The following is a 25,263-nucleotide window of genomic DNA, read 5'->3' on the forward strand; positions in this document are numbered from 1 at the left end:
TTTTTTGGTACCAGGGATTGAACACAGGGATGCTTAACCACTGAACCACATCCCCAGCACTTTTTATTTTTTATTTTCAGACAAGGTCTTGCTAAATTGCGTAGGGTCTTTTCAAGTTGCTGAGGGTTCACTAAGTTGCAGAGAACATGGCTTTGAACTCACCACCCTCCTGCCTCATCTTCCTGAGCCACTGGGATTATATCATGAAATATTGTGAAGCTCCCTTGTCAAGCACGGCTAAAACGCCTACACCCAGGAACTCACTGAATCACCACTGAGAATGTTTCTGCTGCTGGATGAGTTTTGAGCAGCAGTTTGGCAACATGAGGTGACACTACCTGTTTGGACACAAACAAAATGACTATCGTGTGTGTCTGTGCTTGTTAGCCAGACATCGTCATGTCACCTTAAACAGAATACTATTTAGAGCTGAGTAGGATTTAATTTTATTTCAATATACCCAGATTGCTTATATCCTGTCATTGTATTTGAAATGATTAATAGCCAGCAGCAAGGCTTGGTGAAGGGAGGACAAAGATGAGTGCTGAATATCATTATTGACTTGGAATAGTAAAGATATATTTTCATTATAACTGCCCATAAATTTCCTAACAAAAACATTTTCTTTTCTGCCTATACATTCCACTGTAACTATTTCATTAAAGATTTCCTCCTCTTTTACTTTAGGCTCAAGAGATATTTCCATGCTGAACCTCTTGACCCTGAGTACCTGTTTTGCCTGTTTTAGTTCTTTCTGTGCCTACTTCCATGGAAATAGCACATGGGATCCTTGCTTTTGGAAACCATTCCCATGTGAGACTTTGGCTTCTACTTCCCTATCCAACACAATCCATAGTCTTGAATGCCTGTCTACTCATGTTCTGGAATGGAAGTTTGCACACAGTAGAAACCAAGCCCATGTTTACTATTGAGTGAAGATTCTAAGTCCATAAACACAAGGGCTTTTCTTCCTTCTAGTGCTTGCACTGTGAATCACTTTCCTTGTGAGAATAGTCAGGATCCTCTGTGTACCAGTATTAGATGTTGCAGTTGTTGGCCAAAATCCAAATCCTAAATCAACAATGATGGAAACATGACATGAAAGAAGGAAGGCAATGACACTTTTAAGTGACTGAGATACTTATTATAGTCCAGCTAAATTAAAGCGTTTCTATTGAAAGTGTGGTCCAGTATCAGCATCACTTGAGAGCTTGTTAGAAATGAACAATCTCAGGCCACACCCAGGCCTATTTATCAGAAACTTCGTCTTAACAAAATTCTAAGGAGATCTTCTCCTCGTCAGAATATGAGAAGGATGGGGGCAAACCATTTTTAAAATTTTTCACATTAAATTCTCACAACACTTTCACAAGGTTGGCATTTTTATTATTATTTTACAAGTTAGGGCTGTTGGGACAAGTGAGGTGAAGTAATTTATTCCAACCCAAAGGCTAACCCCTTTTTTGTATAGCACTATCCCTATCTATATGACAGTAGGCTATCAAGAGCAGTGATGACCAGGCCACAACACAGGACTTTCTGAACCTGGGGATCACTTGACAGCTCGGTAGCTACCAACTGGAAAAGAATTGTATCAATTACCTTCATAGCCAGGTACAGTCAGAAAGAAAATAATTTCATCAATTTTAGTCATACCTCTATTTCAAACCAAACGGTATTAACTTCTTTAATTTGCAACCCAAAATATTTGAATTTGAACAACCTTTAACTACTGTCTTAAGCCAAACTCAGCCTCAGATGTTGAAATTCTGCTATGAAGGTAAATTTAAAAAAAAAAAAAAGCACCTGAATCCAAAAGCAATTCCAAATGTGCAATTGTGAAAAATATTAACATTAGCAGCACTTTGGAATTCTCATATACTCATTTTTGTTTTCAGGTTCTGACAGATGTGTTTTTTAAATATTTTTTTAAAAAAAACACAAATTTCTTCAAAGTAGCTTATTACTTTTTTATCACAATTCATACATTCTCAAATAATAAAAGGAATGAAGTAAAGATTAGGATTAATGTCTCTTTCTACAAGTCATTGTGGAAAATAAAACAAGTGCCAGTACCCAACAGACATGAAGTTTAACTAGGCATTCAAAATCAACAAATGGGAACTGGTCAGTGTATTCCAGTTGAAGAAAATTAGGATATTGGGGCAGTCTGAGAGCATGTTATATGGAATGTCAAAATGGCTAAGAGTATGTGTTTGCAGAACTCTTGAAGCCATGAGACTGGGCACCAAGGGGGAAATTATTGTAGAACTTCAATGTATCATATTTCTAAAGCAACACATCTTAGATTGATATTAGTGGATTTAATACTATATGGCAGATTAGAAGAGATGAGGATTCCTGGGACCAAAATAAATTTCACAATTTCCTAAGCTTTCAAAATAGATAAGAATGAATAAAAAGTCAATGAAAGAGTCTGGAGAAACTGATATTCCAAAACTGATATGCCAAATAACTGATGTTCCAAAATGACTGGTCCTCAAACCAGGTGCCATTAAAAACACCTGTGGAGAGTTCTAAAAAAAAATTAAAAAATAGAAACTTTCAGAAACTGAACCCCAAATTCTGAGATGGAGCCACTGATTTTAAAATCTCCCCATATGACTCTAATGTGTAGTGAGAGTTGAGAGTTTTTGTCCTAGATGATGCTAAAATAAGCTTAACAGCAACAACAACAAAAAGGCAATACGTGAAAATAGTCTGATGTGTTGGTTAAAGAAAATCATGAAAGTCAACAGCATTTCAGGTTACAGCTGGTATCTTTGGAAGTAAAGCTAACAAAAAGACTTAGAATTTTAAGCATGAATAGTTGGAAGCTGCTACTTTTCTGCTACTCTGATGCATTGAGCATTTGCAACCAGAGTTGAAGTTGGTAAGGAAGAAAAAAAATTTTTTTTTCTCTTAGGTTTTTCCTTTTCAAGGATGCTACAGTGAAAATCTATATATATACTATATATGTAGGAGTTCATAAGAATATTTGTATGGCAAATACTGAATTGAATGTTCCATTAAATTTACTAAAATTTGTTAAGTGTTTATATGTATATTTATACATATAGATATGAAATATGCTCAGCTGTAATTTCCTTTATGTATGTGTGTGAGAAACACTAGTTTGTAATTTTCTTTTCTTGCAATCTTTGTTTTTTGGTACCAGAATAACCCTGGCCTTGTATAATGATTTGAATATTATACCCTCTTCAGTTTTCTGAAAGAGTTTTTGTAGAATCAGTATTATTACTTCTGTAAATGATTGATAGAATTTACCAGTAAAGTTGTCTGGCCTTTCAGTTTTCTTTAAGAGGTAGTTTCCAATAACAAATTCTGATACATTCACACACTATTATCTATGGTCATAAATATAAGTATTTTTTATATATAAATGTTAATGCTATCATTTTTCTTAAACATGTTTGGGATTTTCTATGTCTTTTAAAGAGTTTGTGCATTGCATCTAAGTTGTCAAATTTGGAGTATATAAAATTCCACAAAAACTTTATATTTCTGTCATCTCTGTAGGAAGGTCACTTCTTTCATTGCTAATATTGGCAGTGTTGGCCCTTCATATCCATCAGTTCCACAACTACAAATATAACCAAACTTGGATTTAAAATATTTTTTAAAAATCTGGAAATTTCCAAAAGATATGTTTAATTTGCCCCATGACACTGTGCTAAATGCAGGTGAGTAAAATGTGTGGACATAAAATTTGTGGACATAAAATGTGTGGACATAAAATGTGTGGACATACCCTGCTTTAGCTCCCACTGTTTCACAGACCTGAGCATCTCTGCAGCACTTAAAGTTTGAGCACTGACCCCACCCCCATCTCATCAGAGTACTTTGCAGTCAAACCTATAATGGTTGCATCTTTACTGAACTGGTTGCACTTATTTTCTTGTCATTATTCCTGAAACAATACACTATAACAACTACTTACACAGCTTTTACATTGTGTTAGATATTATAAATCATCTAGAGATGATCTGAAGGGAGGATTGTATAGATTGTATGCAAATACTATGCCATTTTCTATAAGGAGCTTGAGAATCCATGGATTTGGGTAGACATGCATACCTGAGGGCCCTGAAACAAATCCCCTGTGGATTCCAATGATGACTGTCATTTATGTCCTCTCTTCTTTTTGAGATCAGTCTGGCCCAATGCTTATCAATTTTACTAATATTTTCAAAGAACCAGATGTTCTTTTCATTCTTTATTAGTTTCTGTTTATTTTATTAAATTCCCTTCTCATCTTTGTTTTTTCCTTTTTCTCTTCTTGTTTAAAGTTTGGTTTGCTCTTCTGTTTTCTAATTGCTAAAGTAATTTATTTGAGCCCTTCTTTTTTAATCGAGGTGTTTTGGGTTATAAATGTCTCTCAAGTCCTTGATTTAAAAACAACCCATAATTTTGCTTTATAGTTTTTTTCATTTTCATTTAGTTCAAAGTAATTTCTAATTACCTTTTGGATTTCTTCCTTGATGAATGGCCTATTTAAAAGTATGTTTTTTAGTTTTCTATTACCTAGGGATTTTCCTGATCTTTCTGTTATTGGCTTCGAACTTAATTTTATTGTGGTTAGAAAATAGTTTTTATGACTTGAATTATTTAGTTATTGAAATTTGTTTTATGAATGTAGTCTATATTGGGAAACTTCCCATACGCTCTTAAAAATAAAGTTTATTATGCTCCTGTAGAATGGAGTGTTCTATAAAGATCAATTAAGTTAAGTTGGTAGATAATGTTCAGGTCTGTATCTTTACTGATTTTCTGTCTGCTTGTTCTATCAGTTTTGAAAGACAGATGCTGAAACCTCATTATAACTGAGGAACTGTCAGTTCTTCTTCATAACTCTTTGTCTTTGCTTCATGTATTTTGAATCTCTGCTATTATAGATGCTATTGTCAGCACAGGATTTATATCTTCTTAATGAATTGACTTTTTATTATTTAGAGATGATAGTCTTTATCTATTCATATTCTTCTCTCTGAAATATTTTTGTGATGTTACACCTTTCATTTGATCATAACATGGCATAACTTTTTTTTAAATCTATCCTTTTATTTTTACTTTGTGTGTGTGTGTCGTTACATTAAAGTTTGTTTATTGTAGGCAATATATAGTTAGGTCTTGTTCTTTTAATCCAAATGGATGATCGCTCTTTTGATTTTGCATGTATATGTTAAAAGTTGCTTTAAGCTTACTATTATAGATGTATAATATGGTAGCATACTACTTCATATATGATATAAGAATCTACCATATGTTCTTCTGTCTCCTACTCCAGTCTTTGGGTTAATGTGGTTATATATTTTAATTCACCATATTATTACTATTTTTTGCTTTAAATTATCTATCAACTTTATAAGAGATTTAAACTATGTATTTGCCCCCATATTTACTGTTTTTATCATTATTTTATAATAATTATTATACAGGTGGTTGCAGCTTCTGTATCTTAATAACTTGAGGTCTCTAGAAGGATGGGATGCTTTCTATTTTTACTTTTTTTTTAACCTACTAATTTAGGCAACAAATAAATATTTGTTGGAATTTCTGCAAGTCACATTTTTTTTTTCTTTTGGTACCGGGAATTGAACTCAGGGGAACTCGGCCACTGAGCCAGATCCCCAGGCTTATTTTGTATTTTATTTAGAGACAAGGTCTCACTGAGTTGCTTAGTGCCTCTCTTTTTGCTGAGGCTGGCTTTGAACTCATGATCCTCCTGCCTCAGCCTCCTGAGCCACTGGGATTATAGGAGTGGGCCACCGTGACTGGCTCAGCCAGTCACATTTTTAAGAGTCACATTTCTATAGTTTGACTTATAAAAGGAATGTTATGTCCCACATAACCAAAACTCACCCAATTCTTAATGATTTACATCACTAATTTGAAGAAATTACTAGTTTTTCTATTCTATTATATTCCTTTGAAAATGTTATACTTCCCAAGTCTGGGCTTTGATTTTAAAGATCTCTCTGGTTTGTGGTCCCCAGTTACTTTCTGGGTTCTGAGTTGCCTTCTTAGATATCCCTGCTGTATGTAAGTCAGCAACAGTCTGGGGAATGTCTTACTTTCCCCTGCTTCTCCATAGATATGATTTGTGGTTTCATTGTTCTCTCCAGCCAGGATACTTGATTGAATGTGCTGAGTTGTGGCTGCCCAATCACAGGCAAACCTTCCCAATCCCCCATGGGGCCCATCCCCGACATCACCCTCTATGTAAGGCATTTCATGGGTGAGGGTGGAGTGCCATATTGTTTAGAAGCCTGGCCTCTGCAGCCAAACTGCCTGAGTTTGAATCCTGATGCTGTCATTTATCTGACCTGTGACTAGGGCAAGTCATTTGAGCTATAACAAGGGTGTAATGCTCCCCACCTTAAAGGAGGTTTGAAGAGAAGAAAAGGAGATAGTATGTGAAAAGTTTTCAGGGCCTCGCACAAGGTTAGAGCCCAATAATTATTAGTGCTTATTAATCTTTCTTACAAAAAGAATCTTGCATATAATTCCTTGCTATATTCATTGGACATATCTTTTTCTTTTTCTTAGTAGATAAATATACATTCTCAAATGTAAACTTGAACAAATGGCAAATTTGTAAAAATTGAAGTTTTTAAAGTGTATTAATGGATATATCAAAAAGTAGATTGTTTCAACAAGAGAGTGCATTCTAGTTAAATTATTTTTTATATTTTGCTATAATGAAAGACAGAATCAAACATCCTGGATTGCCAAGATAATTCTCTTGTTCTTTGCTTTATTTTCATATGCCATGCTAATTTTACTGAGCCAGGTCCTAAATTTAAAATGTATGTGAATGCATATATTATATACATATAACTATATCATATAGGTTTTTCATTTGTTTATTTTGGTACTGGGGATTGAACCCATGGGTACTTTACCACTGAACTATATATCCCCAGTATTCTTTATTCTCTATTCTGACACAGTCTCACCAAGTTGCTGAGGCTAGCCTCAATCTTGCAATCCTCCTGCCTCAGCATCCAGAGTTGCTAGAATTATAGGTGTGCACCACCACATTCAGCTATCATGTAGTTCTTAATATTTATATCAAGTAATAACACATTTCTTATAAGATTGTGAATGTCACTTTCTTCAACAAATAATCTCTAACTTGATTTCCATGGTGAACATGTAGAGTACACATGGGGTATTTCCTATATAGCATGATAAAATTTTGCACATCCAAGAGCACTAAGACGCTCAATACTTCATGCAGCATTAAATATCTGTTGAAGTTCATAGCCTACCAAAGCATTGCTAACATGATTGAACCCTAAAATGGAAAGAACCTCTGTGAGATAATAGTATTTACCACAAAACAATGCAGTGCCTCCATCCAATACTTTAGGTCTGAAGAAGCTCCTTCATGTTTTTCTTTTATGAGCCAATGTGTTTCTGCTCTGTGTAGCTTCACAAGACACATTATCCCCCTGACAATTATTCTTCAGTTTAGGTCAAAGATCCCTCAGGAACATCCTGACTTGCTTCTTGAAAGCCAAATCATGATGTTACTTTTGCAGAGATTTCTTTCCCCTCTCCATTTTTGTTTCTGTGTATTATTAGAAAGCTACCTTGTTAGTTCTGCTTTCAAAGGAATGAGGGACATACATGTGGAATGTTATACTTCATACAGGCTACACCATCAGAAATGGTCATTTTTTGTCCTCTGTGTTGAGATAGTGCATTCAAATAGTGTCATTTAAATTGCATCTTTCTGGTTTAAAAGTACAAATCTAGACTAGAACTTCAAGGCACAAAGCATCAAAAACCAAATGCAGGAGTGGGCAAGTGCTTCCAGGTCACATTTGCCCACTGTCTTATAAATTTTTATCAGAATATAGCCATACTTATTTATTTATGTGTTATGTGTGACTGCTCACTCCTATAAGAAGAGTTAGAAGTTGCCATAGAGTTGGTGTTGCCAGGAAAGCCTAGGGTGTTTATATTTGGCCCTTTTACAGGAAATTTGCTGACCTCTAGCCCAAAGGAAGAGTTGCTGTCTAACTGAAGAGATAAAGAGCTACTTAATTTGTTTGTGGATGTGAAATGTAACACACATTGTTCATTCTGATATGGATTCATTAATGCCCTGCAGCCTAGTTTGGCCAGCCTCTACCTTGTTATTTTTCTCAAATCTCAAACTCTCTGGTGCTTCTGGTAGGGGACAGAACTTAGTAACATTTGTGTCTAAAAGCCAGAAGTCTGTCACTCAGGTGTGAGCTCTCCAGCCACTACTCTGATAGGGATGGGGGTAGTGTGGTGGATTATGAGTCAGCTGCTAGATTGATGATAGTCTCATCAATATTTTGTATTATGTCTCAATCTTGGCAAGTAAGCCTGTTTTCTTTCTCTCTTTTTAATACCATTTATTTATTTTATTATTTATTTATTTATTTTTATGTGGTGCTGAGGATGAACCCAGTGCCTCACACATCTGAGGCAAGCACTTTGCCACTGAGCCACAATCCCAGCCCTAAAACTGTTTTCTTATTCTCCATAAGGAGTAAAGATTTTTCTAAAATTATAGACATTTTCTGTAAAAAAAAAACAATATTTATTTTGATAGCTCATTATTAACTCAATATCTTTCATACCAGAAGTGTCTTAATTAACTCTCTTTTGAAATTACCTTAAATTTTTCTTTTGTATTTTAAGTCATAAAACTTCCCTTAATCTCGTATGATAACTGCAACTCTCACGAATAATGATTTGAGATTCTTTAGAGCCAAAGATGTTTATTTGTTGCCATATAGGTTTATACTGATATATTTTTGTAAAACTTTCTAACAAAGGTCACACATGAATATTTAACAGCTCACATGCATATTTCTTTTCCCCTGTATCACTTTTCTTTTGCTGTCCAATCAGGCAGGAAGTACAGTGGCCTGAAATTACAAATACAGGATCCTGGGGATAAATGATAATTGGACAGAATCTTCCTGCCCTTGAAACCTAAAGGGTCCCATAGATCTGGGGTTGCTGGCTGTGTATATAATGTTTAAGTCTCAACAATGCAATAATAGTCCTGGCTACCTTTTTTCCTGCAGAAGAATAAAATTGTCTATGGGCTGAAAATCTAGTTACTTGTGTTTTCTTTTTTCTCACATTGCTGATGATTTGATTTGATCAAGTCACTTTTCTCTTTTTTGCTCCACTTCTTGAGACAGAGCCAAGCCATACTGCTCAACACTTAATGACTGTCCCAGAGTCATGCTGGTCTGAGTGGAGAGAATGTTCTATCCCCCAAAATATAAGCAGATGTATTCTATACATGAATGCTCACTGATATGCAGTTTGGAATTAAAGTCTTATCAGCAGTGGTCTAGTTTATTTGTGCTATAATATTCCCCAATTCTGCAATATATTTTTTTTTCAAACTAGGGAAGTTGAGCTGTGAATTTCTGTTCTATTTTCCATCAGCTACAAAATAAGAAGTGTGATAAGCTGTTGAGGCATACGGAAGCTAGTATTATGAATGTAAGATACACCAGATGACCTGAGGATTCTTTAACTCAAGATTTCTAAGGAGAATAAAAGCCCCATGCCCAAGGCACCTGGTGGGTTCTCATTAACATTTTCTCCTGTGCTTCTTTGTGCTTTCCCCCCATGATAATTAGGCATGTGTGTACTTGAGAGCCTCAATGAAAAAACAATAGTTGATCATTCAAATCCATGATTTATGCCAAATAATCTGACAAGCATTTCAATGTTTTGAAATCCCTGAACAGTTACTTCATCTGTATTTTCTGATATTCTAGATTCCATTCTATGATCTATCTTGGGCATTTCAGAATATAGATGTCATAGAGACATATGGTGACACTAAAAGTTAATGTCATTGCAAGATTCTAATAGTGATAAAATGATAAAGTTATGATCCACTAAACTTTCTGTGCAACGAAGGTCACAGAAGAGTCTGCACTGCTCAGAGGCGACTGGTGTCTGCAGTCTAGTTCTGGCCCAAATTCATTTTACATGAGGAGAGCATAAAAGCTTCAAACTAAATATATATTGTTTCTATAAAAAGCCACTGATCTTTTTTTTTTCCTTTAAGTTCAGTTTGTAATCTTGAAACATTATCTCTTAAATAATAAATTTGGGAATCAAAAACCTCTTTATTAATCCTATAGAATGCCAGATATAGAACATATCTAAATTAAATATTGAAGAAGTAAAATCAGAAGTTCAAATATAAATTAACCGGTAACAAAAGAGCCATTAATCTTCTTCTAGTCTCTTAAAATTTCAGGAAATTAATATTGAGTTCAGAATCTGGGATGATGATTTGCTACCCTGTGTTATTGGTGAGAGTGCAGAGTTCCTCTCCCCTGGAATTAGGTATGCTGGGTCTATATAGAGAGAGGGTGGATGAAAAATCCAGGAACATAGCTATCTAGGAATCTGATTTGACTTGGGTGAGTCATTTTATATAACTGTATCTCGTTTTCATAATCAGTGCTTTGTTCTGTGCTATAAATGCAAGTGAAATAAGGCTGAATTTTTATGAGAAAAAATAATTTGTGAAGCTGAATTTTCCTCCACAATCTGGTGGGTCAAAGAGATGGACTTGGGTGTAAAGGAATGGGTAAAATTTAAGGTATTAATTCCTTATGACCAAACAAGTGGTAGTTCAAGTGAATGAATGAGTGAAGCCTTTCACTTTGCCATAGTCGGCCCTCAGTGTGTAGATGCTTATATGTCAGCAGTCAGTGATGCCCTGGTACTGTCAGGAACTAGGTATGGTCATTTGGCATAGGAGCCTTAGAATAGAAAATGTATGTGCATACATCCACTTTGAAATTTCCACCCCAGACATTGCCTTTCTTTTTTTTCTTTTTTTAATTGTTATTATGAATTTTGAGTTCAGGTGATGAAATGCAATGAAATTAATTTTAAATGACATTTCATTTCACCTCGACTACCTTGTTTACTCTGCTGTTTATACCAGGGACATAAATGTAAAAGTAAAATCATAGAATTGACAACAGTATACATTTGCCTAAATAATGTGTTTTAATAGAGGGTTTCATGGATACTAAATTCCAAAGTAAATGCTACCTATTGCTTGAAATAGTTTGCTCAGTATTGTTGCCTAACATCACTAATTATTTAAAAATTCTCTCATCCTCTCAAACAACATGCTGTTAATTATTACTGAAGCAGCACTGGCATATGCTAACAATATTAGGTAAATATGTATACATTAATGTGAGGAAATCTTTTGATGCTATTATTTATGTTTGTTTGTTTTGGGATTTCTACTAACTTTTCTTTTGTATCTTCTATTTTTTTTTTTTTGATATCTTATATAGCTTTTCTTAATGCAAGAGATCTTCTTCATTAGATACTTCCTTTTTCTTATTATATTATCATCAAGCACTCTTGATAGCCATGTTTATTTCCTCCTCTGATTTCAGATTTTAAGCCATATTTTTGTATACATGGGTCAAAATAGTTTGTATTGCTCCATGAACCCAGTAATTGATTATAGATTACTTCAGTGTCAATGTCAAATGATCCACATGCTCTGTGAATACTGTGATTGACAGTGAAATTTAATGGTGCTTTTATTTTGGAGTTAGTTCTTAAATTATGGTCACTGGACCACCAGCAGTTTCACCAATAACTTGTTAGAAATGCAAATCCTCATGCTGCACCTGGTGGGGTCACTAGCAATCTGTGCTTTAAGGAGTCCTCCATGTGGTTCTGTGCTTATGATACATCCTACTTTTTAAGGTAAGTCTGGGTATGATGCTACCTCAGTCTACACTGTTATAATTTAAAACATTAATTGGTGGTATGTAGGATTTAATCTGAAATTTTATATCCAAGATATTAAAAAGTCTCTTTTCCAAAAAGTTATATGTTTCTGAAAGATACCTACTGTTAGCATATGCCAGTGTTGTTTTAAACAATAATTAACAGCTTGCTGTTTTAGGAGATGAGAGAGTTTTTAAGTAATTATTGAGGTTTAAAGCAATACACTCACTGTTTAAAAAAATAAGTCAAAGTAACTACTGGTGTTTTACAAAAGGATTATCAAATTTTCCATATTTTACAAAAACATGTAGTGTTTTAATGAGGACATAAGTAATTATTATACCTAATAGGTGATTAATGGAATTTAGTTGCAGGTTCTACCTTTTTAAAAACTTATCCAATCCACCTTTTCAGTTACCATAAAATCTGGAAAGTTCACATTACTTTCTACCCTGTCTATCACATAAGATTCAATGACTTAATCTATATTATTTGCTTTGCCTGATAAAGTAAGCAAACCATACCTCTAGATTTTATATGGTTGAAAATAAGTGTAATAATATCGAAGGCATAGGCTGGTTACATTAAAATTGATAAAAGGCATTGGCCAAACAAATCTCATGAATGTTTTCATTGGAAGCTCATATACAAATCTGAGATGGTGTTCACACTAGCTAATGAGTAACTGACAAACTAAAGAAATGTCTTCAGGAATCTTTAGAGTGAGTTTATTAAAGGTTGAATCCAGAGTAAGTCACCCTGGCTGTCAAAGTTTATTTTGTTCAACTTGCAGTTGAGAAACACCAGGAAGAAAGAAAGAAAGAATATATTCAGAAACAAGCATAGGTACAGAATTCACTTTCTCAGATTTCCACACAGTAACCCATCTGCTTAGAACACATTGACTATTAATGATCAATTCCAAGTCTGTTTCTTTAGCAAATATGTATTGGGTGCCTGCCATGCAACTGGCACCCTAGAACTCTCAGAACATCTGAATGACTCACAATAGATCACTACACTGAGCCAACATCTAGGTAATATGATTTTCCGTTGAACTGGTGACTTTTTAAAGTATCTTACAAAATTAGGAAATATCAGAAAGCCGAAAGGAAATGTGCTTTAGAATTACATTTGCCACAAACATCATGCTCCTTTCTTCCTAAGGCAAAAGGGGCAATGCTCCTTAATTTAAAAAATAGAATTAGAAAAATTGCATTGGCACCCCCAGTTGCCATGGTAACAAAATGACAAGTGGCCTTCATGTGCTTTCACTGTATATAAATAAGCCAACCATTTCAGGGAAGATTCATTCTTTTCAGACTTGCCTTTTGAACGTAAGAACTGTATGCTCTCATTAACTTATGATAGAGATATTATTCATACAGTACTTCATTGAGCAATTAATAAATAACCTGGTTTTCTTTTTAAGAAAGGAATAGGAAATAAAGATTCAACTTAGTAGCATTTCCTCCCTTTTCAATTCTACCTTTCTTTAGAGGGGTGGTCTGGAAGAACTAAGAAGAATGAAATATACAAATCATAATTTGGATAATAAAAATTGTTTTGGCCTTTTCTATGTACTGCTTAAGAAAGTCCCTGCCCCAAATAGAAGCGCAATTAAAGACAGTGAGCTTCAACTTCAGCTATATGATGAATCATCTATATTTTCCTCTTTGATCCTCCCTAGATTCCACCTTATTGCTAATGCTAGATGATTACTTGTTATTACTGTTGAGTCTTGCTTCCCTGTCAACTCTCTATTCATGATCTTTTGAGTTGGGAAAGCAACTATAATTATTTCAGCATAAAAATAAGGTAGGTAACCATTCCAGGAAATTCAACTTAACTATTTCTCCAGTCTAGATATTAATTTCCTTTAGCTGCAAATTACCATTATACAACACTACATTTCATTTTACATGTGTTTCCCTTATTTTTAGAATCATATTACTTTCCAAAGAGATGTTCATAGCTCTCCAATTGCTTTCTCCTTCTTCAGCCTGAGTCTTGCCAACCAATTTAACACCAACTAATATCCTTTCTTCCTTGACATATGGATCTAAAATCACACTTTCTGACTTTTGTTGTTGAAGGTGCTATTCCTGCAGGTAAAATTAAATGACCCACTAATCAGGTTTTATGAGCATTTTCACACTTTTCAAATGATTTGGCAAATGTTAGAAATTTCTTACAGCCTAGGCCATGGGCTCTACCTGTTTTATGTGTCTGTTTAACAGAAGCAATAAGACTCTTGTAAGTAGTGACTAAATCATCATGTGCTTTATTTTAGAGTGTAATCAGAAAAAATAAATAAATTTATATCCTGACTTAAATTTATTTTTACCAAATAATGTTTAAAAAGACATAAGAACCACTTATTTATAAGAACTCATAACCGAAATGAAGCTAATTGGATTACAATTGATTCTAATAAGATAGCCATACGATACCATCAATAATATTTGTTAAAATTGTCTTGGCTGTACTATTAATGCTACTAAAGAGGGAGGCAGATATTATTGGCATGATATTCATGTTTTTATTTTTTATAAAGCCTTTTATATTATTTCCCTTAAGACATGATAAAAGTAATTACCAACTAAATTATATTTTAACCCAGAATCATACATGCAAGACATTAAAACAAAAATGTAATGCAAATGTCATGAACCTCAATGCTGAGAACCCTTTTTTAATCACATCATGCTTCCTCCTTTTTCTCTTAAAAATGAGAGTCTGTGTGTGTTTGCATATATAGCAGTCATCAAAAGCCACATTGTACTATCATACTTACCAATGCTATGAAAATAACTTTCAAAATTCAAACATAACCTATGTTGGGCACCAGTGCTTTAAGCCAAATAACCTAAGCCAAACTGATCCATCTGTAAAATAAGTGAGATCTCTTTTTAAAAAATTTAGTGATTCTTTCCAAAATATAACCAAGCTCTTGGTAGATCTCCAGTTGCCTCCCAGAGGTCTGCAACCAAGCTGGGAAACCTGTAGCCCATAGTGTTGCAGGCTCTACTTCCCTTCAGGTCTTTATCTCAAAGCATTTGTCTTCTCTTCAAACTTACTGTCCACATTGTGCAAACTAATGGTTAGAAATCACAGTCATTGACTGGATAAATTGTGCATAGATGCTAATGACCTGATTTAGGGTCACTGATGGGATTTAAACCTCTCAAGCCTATTATATAACTTCTTTTTAAATTATGTCTTTTGTTTATTCTCTGTCTTTCCCTGTTAAAATACAAATTACGTAAGACTGGGGATCCAATTCTGTGCTATTAAAAGATAAATCTCAAATATCCAGAACAGTTCTTGCCACATAGTAAATGCTCAATATTTGGAACAAGAATTGAGGAGGGGAAAACTATCCATTATGTCATCTGCTCTTCTAGGCAGCAGTATGTATGATAAATTTCTTGTTGAGTGCTCAGTGTATCAGACATTGTTTTAAATATCTTTCAAGCTTTTTTACTTTCATTTTACAGGTAAGAAAAATAGAGTTTGTAGAGGTGAAGGTTGCTCCAGATAATACTGATATCGAGTGATAGAGCCCCAACAGGCACAGGCAGTTTGATTTCACAGCTCAAATTCTTATATACTAGCACATACAATTTAAAGTTAGTTTCTCTTTTATTTGAACCAAAGAGTAGTTCTAATGATGGAAATTTTAGGTTGAAGCAAAAGCAGAGTGACACACCTGCCATTCCAGAAAGGAAAGCATTTTTTAGCAGAAAATTCTTAATTTTATGTTCTCTTACATGTTCCATCAAGGCAAGTACATGTGAAGAATCCCATGAGAGTTGCCTTTTACTGTACACAATAGGATCTGAACCTTCTCTGACTCTTTTTAGCTCTTTTCTCTGCCTTTTATAACCCACCTTCTTGAGAAGAGATTGAGTAGATAAAGCATAAGTCCAGCCACATCCTTTTGCTGTTTATCAGGGATCATTGGGAAGTGCAAAGGTAAACTAAGAGATGGGTAAAGACATCATTGAAGCATCTATCGTTTTCTGACCCAGGCTGGAAGTCCTGTATCAGAAGTAGTGCAGACAGGAAGGATGGCATCGTGGAATTTCAGGCATAGAACCTGCTAAATATTTGGAGGTGGAATAAAAGAGTAAGGGAGGACTCAAAAGTGACCGTGAGGGTAAAGTTCAAGCTGGCAAGACAGGAAGAATGCTGATGGATTCACAGAGAAGCAAGATGGAGAAATACATTTTCATAATGTTTTCCTGAAATGCTGTCAGATTTACCCCCTGTAAGGGTGGAATAAGACATTTTCAGACATACAAAATCTCCACACAATGTAGTTCCATGCTACCTTTGACAAGAAGCTTCTGAAAGATGTACTTTGCTAATATGAGGGCGTAGACCCCCAAAATAGGCACAGATCTGGGAAAGAAAAGCTACCTCCCAAGACAGAGAAGCAGAGAATTCCAGACTAATGGCAATGGCTTGTCCCAGGATGACAGCCATGGGGCAGGCTGACACAATCCAAACTGGAGCAGGTGGAAGGTCCCTGAAGAATTTGATTCAGCAGGACAAACCTGATAAACTACTATACATATTTGTATATTTCAAAATCTAATGAGAGAGTTCATTAATTGGATAAATGATTCATATATGAAAAATTAGAAATCAAAGTATTACAAGTAATCAAAAAGTTACACCAGAAAGCGAAAGTAGTCAGTGTACTACAAGGATTAGCAGGAAACACATGTACACATCATCATTAATGCAAACACTAAGTAGTCCTCTAAGTACAAGGTTCTTCAATTAATTGGAAGAATGAAAGAAGGAAAGGAAAAGGAAGTGTGTGTGTGTGTGTGTGTGTGTGTGTGTGTGTGTGTGTTTGTGTAGAACGGTGGGCAAAATAGACTCTAATCTTTTTTTTTTTTTTAATGGCAAATCAAGAAGTAGTGATTAAAGTAAAACATTAAGAGGTATCTTAAATATGTTATTTAGAGATATGGAGGTAAAATAAAAGACTCAATTAAGAGTTGAGCATGTTGTCCCCTGGGTAAAAGAAAGATTGTATGTGTGGGAGGAGAGTGGTGATGAAGGCCTACTATTTAAAAAAAATAACAAATTTTTATAGAATTGTTCAATTTTGTGTATGTAACTTTGATGTAGGAAAAAAACACAAAATTTTGAAAGGAAGCAAAGGAGAAGGGATTCATCTCAGCAAGGGTTAACTTTGAAGGAAACGAGAAAATATGAGGATAATGCAGGTAAGGTAAGCAGAAGTTAGGAAAGTTTAGGGAATTTGATTTTTTTTTAACCAAGAAAAGAAGGAGTTCAAGTTTCTTGCAGAAAGAGGAACTGAACATTAGAAAGTGGTGGGAATGTGACAGGAAGTCATGGAGATATATATACAAGGGTTCCAAGTGTTATAATCAAACTAACCTTAAATAGCCTGAATTTGAAGAGCGTTTTGTCAGCTTATAAATTTCTCTAGCAACTGCAGTCTGTGAATGAATTTGGGGCTTATTACAAGTGATTCAAATGGTGATTTTGAACTAAAGGAAAGGAGAGGTTCTAGGTTGCTCCTCGTCACAGAGTAGCTAGGGAGGCAAATCAAGCCAGTTTGGGAAACACAGGGAAGAAGGAGAGATCAAGGAACTGGAAGTCAGAAACAGAAATGAGGAGAAGAGATGTCAAAGTTTGGGTTGCAGCATTTGAAATTGGAGTAGAACTTCAAGTGTCAGTGAGGTAAGCAACCAGCATGGGCAGGCAATGACAGGTGACACTGACACATCACAGAGGCAGCAAATCAGTCACAGAAGCCTGAGGTACAAGGCGGAGATGTAGAACCACTCAGTGAACCAAAAATAGCACAACCATAACTCGTTCGATAGCATTTGGTTCAGGTGAATTGCTCTGAATAGGTCAGCTGCCCTGGAAATTGCCCTAAAGCATGTGAGCCTGTGCCCATGTGGTGCTGGAAATGCATTACCATATTGCAAGCAGTTAATTAATCAAAGCATGTAACTTCATCTGCATGAAACATGCAGATGAATTAGGGAAAATTAAATCTTTGTTATATGATTTTTTTCTTAATGATTAGAGTGCATTCTAAGTAAACAGAAAAACAAATTGATTGCCAAAAACCATGTTAATGCCCTTCTAATTCACAAGGGTTAAGCACATAAAAGTCAGGATATTGAAAGTTAAGGTTCTCATAGAAACATTAATTTGACAAAATTATGCATACTAGGTGTGGGAGGTTTGTATTTTAGAGCATAAAAGCAGTAGGAAATACTGCAGAATGCAGCTCAGTTAAACCAAATACAATAACAAATTCAAGGTAAGGCATTAAAAATTATTATAGAAAAAATTGTTTTGTAACCCCCAAAGAAGGATTATAAAACAATTTTAGAAAATAATGCTTTCAAAAATTTTTAAATGATTTTAATAGGAATTATTTGTTTTTCCCCCAAATCAGTTTTCCTAGTACCTTGTACATCCTGACAGTAGTTTATGTCTCTCATCAGCAGTTCAGGCTTGATCCTAATAGACCAAAAAAAAAAAGGAACTAGCTGGTGATTTTCATGACCTAGTTGATCAAGATTTCAAATTCAGAGAATAAAAATAATATGTTGGAAAAAATACTTTTTGTTTAGTTTGGAGACAATATGGAAAAGATTGAAATATGAAGAAGTCTGCCAATGTGCCACCTTGCTTCTATATTTGCCCTCTGTATATTTCTGCATACTTATTTGCATGTATGCATTATGTAAATGCAAATCTGCCCTTGCCAAATTCCCTAGGTAGTTAACAGAGAAAAAGAAAGGAAGAAGCTTAGGGCATGGTCAAACTTCAACACCTCTCTATTTTTGCTTCTGCTTTCCCAGCTGGAGAGAAGGCCTGGAAGGCTGTGCTCTCCAGGAAAGCTGGATTACCCACAGGGTGAGCGACTTATGGTCTTGTTATTTTGGCCCTCAGTACCTCCATTCTCTGTATAGGTGATATAGGAAGCAGAAGCAGTGGCAGTAAGCAGTAGACCCTGGGAAGATATCATCTCAAAATTCAGTCAGAATTAGGCATAATGAAGGAATGAATGAAGGCTATGTAAGGGAGGTATTAGAAAACCTGGGTACTGAGATTCCATCTCACTCTGGTTAGAATGGCAGTCATCAAGAATACAAATAATAATAAATGCTGAAGAGGATGTAGGGGAAAAGGAACACTTATATACTATTGGGAATGTAAATTGGTACAGCCACTATGGAAATCAGAATGGAGTTTCCTCAAACGACTAGGAATAGAGCCACCATATGACCCAGCTATACTATTCCTCAGTATTTACCCTAAAGAATTACAAGTTAGCAGACTGTGGTGATGTGTGCATACCCATGTTTAAAGCAGCACAACTCACAATAGCCAAGTTACAGAACCAGCCCAGGTGTCTATCATCAGATGAATAGATGGAGGAAATCTGAGATATATACACACACACACACACACACACATACATACATATACACACACATACATATACATACATACACATATAAAATGGAATTTTATTCAGCTACAAAGAAGAATAAAATTATATCATTTGCAAAAAAAAAAAAAAGGATGGATCTGGAGAACACATTTTAAATGAAATAAGCCAGATTCAGAAAGTCAAGGGTCGTGTATTTTCTTAGATATGAAAGTTAAGAGAGAAAAAAAGAAAAAAAGGATCTCATGAAAATAGAAGAGAAACTAGTAGAGTACAAAATGGGAATGGGAGGAGGGAAGAAAAGAGAGAAGAAGGTGGCTTCTAGATAATGAAATTGACCAAATTATGTGCATGCATGAATATGCCACAATAAATCCCACTATTATGTAGAACTATGATGTAACAATAAAAGAAAGCTGTGTCATGGAGTCAAAGTTTTCCTGTTAAATTAGATATTTCAGTATCCCAGTTATAATTACTAATGCAATTTTTATTATTGCTCAGTTTCAATTATTAAATTTTAAGTCATAGTAAAGATTTTTGACACTTAAATCCAATATGAGTTATTTTGGGTGTAACATTAACAAATAAAATTAACAAAAAGTGTCCCCCCAAAAGAAAGCAGATCATGAAAATAAAAAGATAAGTTGACATTTTACCAAGATGTATTTTCCGTTGTATTTTATGTCGCAGCACAGCAATCTGTAGCACAACAGCGGTCCATTCATGGGAACAATATATGTAAATTCCTGAGCTTGCAAACTCCTGGGCCACTATTCGAACCACCTCTTCAAAAAGGGCACAATGGTCTGCAGTTTTCTCTGAAAAAAAAAATCTATGCAGCTACATTCCATGGCAATGAACTCTTTATAAAAGCTTGATGAAGAAAAATGCTTTGTATGTTTACTTTAATCTTTACCCCCTGCTATTTTCTGTTGCCAAACAAACAGAAGGACAAACACAAACTGCCGACTAACAAGATGTACAAACAAGTGTTATTGAATATTCAGAAGTCTGGTGGTATTTCTAAAGTTCAGCAGCAGATCACTTAGTCTTTCTTTTGTTTTTGATTTTTCCTTATTCAGGCACCACAAGGCCACATAAGGAGGGTGAGGTCCCTGGGGTGGACTACATTTTCATCACCGTTGAAGATTTTATGGAATTGGAGAAAAGCGGTGCTCTCCTAGAAAGCGGGACTTATGAAGGTAAGCACAACTGCCCTGCAAAACCTATTCATTGTTGCATCAAAGTTTTTGTTCATTTGATTAAAGCGCGTCAGGGCACCAGGTTACCAATGTGCTGCTCCTTTTGGTTTGGGCACTTTAACAAGATAATTTTAGAAACAGTTGAAATATATCTTAATTCGACTTTAAGATGCAGAGGGAAATATGTATGTATATATATCCACTGAAGATCCTTGTGTTTGTCTCCTGGGGATAAGCTGTGATGTTCCAGGAAAAAAAAAAAAGTCTTTAACTCTAGGTGGCATCTAAAGGAGGGCAGTGCTCTGTGTCTATGTGGCTCTCTCAAGTTATTCCACAACACAGGCCTTTACTCCCTCTGAAGCACAATGACAGGGTAGGAAAATATGATCCATAGATGAATTTTAAACTTATGCAATAGCAAGTCTCCTTTGGTACCTGAGTCACATATGAAAAAGAATTGAAATCAGAACTGTGAATTTGAGAAGGACTTTCCAGTGGAAAGAGCACCACCGTAATATGAGCCAGAATCTGCTTCAGCTGGAAACCTAGCTTCACAGGATCATGCTTGTTATTTTGTAGGCATCTAGTTCATGTCTAATGAAACTATGTATCTGTGCTTGCGTAAGACAAGATTTTTAAATAACTAAAAAGAAAAATATTGCCTTTTATTCCTATTTTGTGGTTATTATACATGTGGAATATGTGTGCATATACTAAGTCCAAAGACGAACCTAGTTTTAATGAACTGCAATTAGTAGTGAGTGATAGGAGAAACAAAACTCATCTGCATGACTGCTTAGCCTATCCTGCACTTGAATTCTACCAACCATCATCAGATAAACTGAGTTTGCCATGTTAACAACTTAGCCCACTTCTTCCTTTACTTTCTTAGTCACATGGTTCAATGGATTATAGTTATGCAAGAACTCTGTATTTTGAAGTTGTTAGAAGTATTCAAATTTCTTCCATTACTTAGCATTCCCAAGGCAACATAGGCTGAGACATTTGCCTAAATTACTGAGACATTTAGTTACTTATTGCTACATTTCCAGGAAATAAGCATGAATATCTGGGGAATTATTTAATGCATTAGATCAGTATCTTCTTCATGTTGTCAAGAATAAAATATAGTAGAGATTGGTTGAAAACATTTTAAATAAAGAAACTTTGTTGATAATAGACAGCTGCCTTAAAGTATATATGAAAAATGCTATCAGTATAAATCATAGAAAATAATTATGTCAAATAACCTAAAGTTTCCTATGAGCTTTGTGACATTTAGTGACAGACATTAGTTTGCATTTATACTAATGGTAATGTATTTAATTACCTTATTTAAATACCATTTTTATGTAGTGAAGAGCCAATAATTTAACATACAAGATCATTTCAAGAGTAGCTGATTAACAATATGCCTTTTTCTTTTGTTTGTATAAAGACTGTTTAGACTAATTGTATCAAAGATGAAAAACATTAAACCAGATGTTCATGTTAAGTTTTCATTGTTCTTATAATAAACTCAATATCATGAAATTTAATACCAGTATTTCCAAAGTAGCTCATGCTACATTTTAGGATACAATTAATTTTTGAGGGGAATATCCAGAAACTATTCAAACATAACCAAGTTTTGTCAGTCAGGTTTTTCTTCAGATATCTTTTCAGCACTGAGAGTATAGTTTTCTGTGAACTTGTTCATCACCCCAGAGGACCCAGAACAGTTGAACTATAGACTGATTTAATATGCAATGTTGTCAGGAGTTTCAGTACCATCGTTTACAAATACACAGTGTGTACATGGATAAATACAAATCTGTTTCCTCAAATCACATAACCAACTGGGTGGATACCTAGAGAACACTCTCAAATCTCAATATCTGCAGATTTTCTTGTAACTACAGATAAGGAACGAATGGGATGCACCTGCTAATACACTGCATTTTCACAGCATTAGTCACAAGCTCTAGACTTAGGGCTACCACTTAATGTGAGCTATCACTTGAGGAAACGTAGAAGATGCCCTTTCTTCTGTTGATACTTTCAGACTGTATTGAGTAATCACGTGCAAAGACCGGAGAGCTTTTATATTTGTCAAGTTTTCACTATAGTTTTCTTATAAAGTCTGCTTCTCTATATTATATGTTCACCCTTTTGCACTTTTTGGGTCATTGCTCCCTTTCCCCTCTTTGCTTCTGTATTCTTTAGTGTTCTCAGCCAGACTAGAAAAACCCATCTGTAGTATTCTGTGAATGCAGTCAAGAAAATAAGAGGGAATTGAGTTATTCTCAGCATCAAGGTTACAGACCTTCTGTTATTCATGTAGGGCCCTTAAGCCTGAAAGGAGCCTCCCAAATCCAATCTGCAAGCCAGCATAGTAAGGCCTCCAATGCAGCTGAAGAGAGAGAGAGAGAACTCCTGTTTCTTCTTACCCATAAATAAGTGCTTTCCCAATTTGGTATATTTCTTGCCAGCAACTTTGAGAGCTACTTTTTTTCTTTTTAATAACAAAGATCAAATAAATGCTCTAGAAAACACCTGGTAAATTTAGCTGGGCATCATTAAGAAATCCAGTTTCTCTTGTGTCTTTTCTTCACCCCCACCTCCTGGTTTTAGAACAAGAAATGTCCACCTATAACGTAGTTGTGGAAAAATGTGTTCTTTTAATCATTTCTCACATGCATACATTATTTGTTTCATTGTCACTTGTTCTAGTTTTAATCTTGGTGGATAGATAAAACTAAAATGGAACTTATCCATTACTTATTGATTAGAAATCAAATGTACTGTTGGGAAATTGCCTCTTGAAAACTGGGTCAAAGATCTTTCTCCAAAAGAGCACTTCTGTTACTATCTGGAGCCTGCAAGGCAGCCTTAATGTGCTTGAGTTACCATCTACAGTTATGCCACATGGCCTGAGGCAGAATTTTAGTTGATTCTTAAAAAGGCTTTCTTCTTGTACCACCACCCCAAAGCCTGAATGCCTCATCTCAACTTTTATAGAATAGAGGTTGAATGGCCTTGCATACAAATTCCAAGGAGACTTTGGCTGGGAGGATGACCATTAGGTGTTGGAAAAGGAACACTATTCCATAACCTGGATGATATCATCCACAACTTTGCATATTGAATCAGATTTAACATTAATTTTATTAATAATATTATTTATAAATCTATTAATCATCTAGTATTAATTAATAGAACAAAGGCCAGTAGAGAGTTTGATATAACTTTAAGTAAATTACTTTTGCACCTTTATATTAGAATTTAAGCCATAGACTTTGTGTGAAACACAAACCACAGAGTTCTTTGGATGAATGCAGATCATTCCTTTGGAATTAAGGTGACAAATAGATATAGGTCAGACACCAAGAAGTAGAAATAAATGAGTAGGTCTGACAATCTAAGGAAAATGACCTTTCAAGAACTGTCCAAAGTGCTGAATTGTCCAGAGATCCAAACCAGTGAATCCTGCCTGAGCTACTTCTTCTAGTCATCTGGAATGTGACATTCATCATTGCACTTATCAGTCAGGCCAGTTGCCTTTGCCTGTTTCTGAATGCCATTATTAACAACATCTATGTTCCCTGAGCTGTGCCTTGACTGATTTCACTTAATTCACATACTGAGATTATCTAGTCATGTTTCACAGCAGTCTTTCCACTGTACTTTACACTAGTTTTCTTTTATGCCTTTCAAATAAAACAAAGCTATTCTTTTGTTTATAGAAAAGATCAGTGATCCTAAAATTAAATGTTTCCTTTAAATGGACATAAGCCTATCATAAAACACTCTCCATTTTTTAAAGGACCAAAATCCAGTCCAGCAGGTTTGGGGGGGCATCAGACATATTACAGTGCAGATATGGCCTCCACTCTCACCTTAATGTTATAGTTTTCCCAGTCACACCCTAAAATGTACAGAGCCTTGAATCTAGCACAGAAATGAGCTTCTTTAACAATTCATTAAGGGGACTGTAAAATTCAACTTTTCCCATGTATATATAATATGGAGTGCTCTAATGTCTGAACCACATTCAAATTTAAGTATTAAGTAGAAAAAAAAATTTCTAGGAAAATAAAGCATTCCTATGATGGGAAAAAAGATATTAAAACTTTTACACAGATATATTTTATTTTACTAACTAAAATCAACATCAGGTTTTTTTAGCATGATATTAATGCATTTACTATTGAAATTCTGAATCTCTAATCTCAATCAAAATATCATTTGGCGATGCAAAGATGTCCAAGTCAATGAAAATCATTATTGACACTATCAATAATTTTGATAAAAAACATTCTTCTATCAGTCCAAATTTCTACTCAATCAAATATAAATAATATTTCCTAAGGAATATATCAGTGTTTAAATTCATGCTAAGATTTTTATCATTCCAGGAGACAAGAATGAGATCAAATTTTGTTTTCCCCTTTTATTGTAACTTATTTCAGGGAGAAATTTACCATATTTATAATAACCTGCACAACAGCAGTAGATTCTTAGAGCTTGAGGTTAAAATAGTCCAGCTATTCTTAACTGTCCAGGTTGCAACATTATTTCTCTCTTACCTTTTGATACTTGCTTCTTTTCCTTTTTCATGTGTGTGCACGCACGTGCACATGCACGTGTGCATAATTCCTGTTGAGAAGATTCTCGGCCATGTATTTGTGTGAGCATTATAGGAACACTGAAGAGTCACCATAAAGCTCACTATTTGATGATGAGAGGAAAACACAATTAGTAAGCCCATCCCACCCCCCCCCTTTGGGACCTTATAATGCTAGTTGT

At 34.9% G+C, this 25,263-nt stretch overlaps 1 protein-coding gene across 4 annotated transcripts in view; it reads left to right on the forward strand.

The window, feature by feature from the left end:
- Magi2 (membrane associated guanylate kinase, WW and PDZ domain containing 2) overlaps positions 1 to 25,263 on the forward strand; it is a 1,314,737-nt gene that overhangs the window by 749,669 nt on the left and 539,805 nt on the right. For all 4 annotated transcript variants that reach the window (XM_046464122.2, XM_046464123.2, XM_058585490.1 and 1 more), the window contains exon 3: positions 20,356 to 20,475. In XM_046464122.2, coding sequence (XP_046320078.1) covers positions 20,356 to 20,475 — 120 coding nt within the window. The remainder of the gene's footprint in view (positions 1 to 20,355; positions 20,476 to 25,263) is intronic.

The sequence above is a fragment of the Marmota monax genome, unplaced genomic scaffold (assembly GCF_021218885.2).
Source record: "Marmota monax isolate L192 unplaced genomic scaffold, Marmota_monax_Labrador192_F-V1.1 WCK01_AAM20220418_F8-fsc00065, whole genome shotgun sequence".
Classification (NCBI taxonomy): domain Eukaryota; kingdom Metazoa; phylum Chordata; class Mammalia; order Rodentia; family Sciuridae; genus Marmota; species Marmota monax.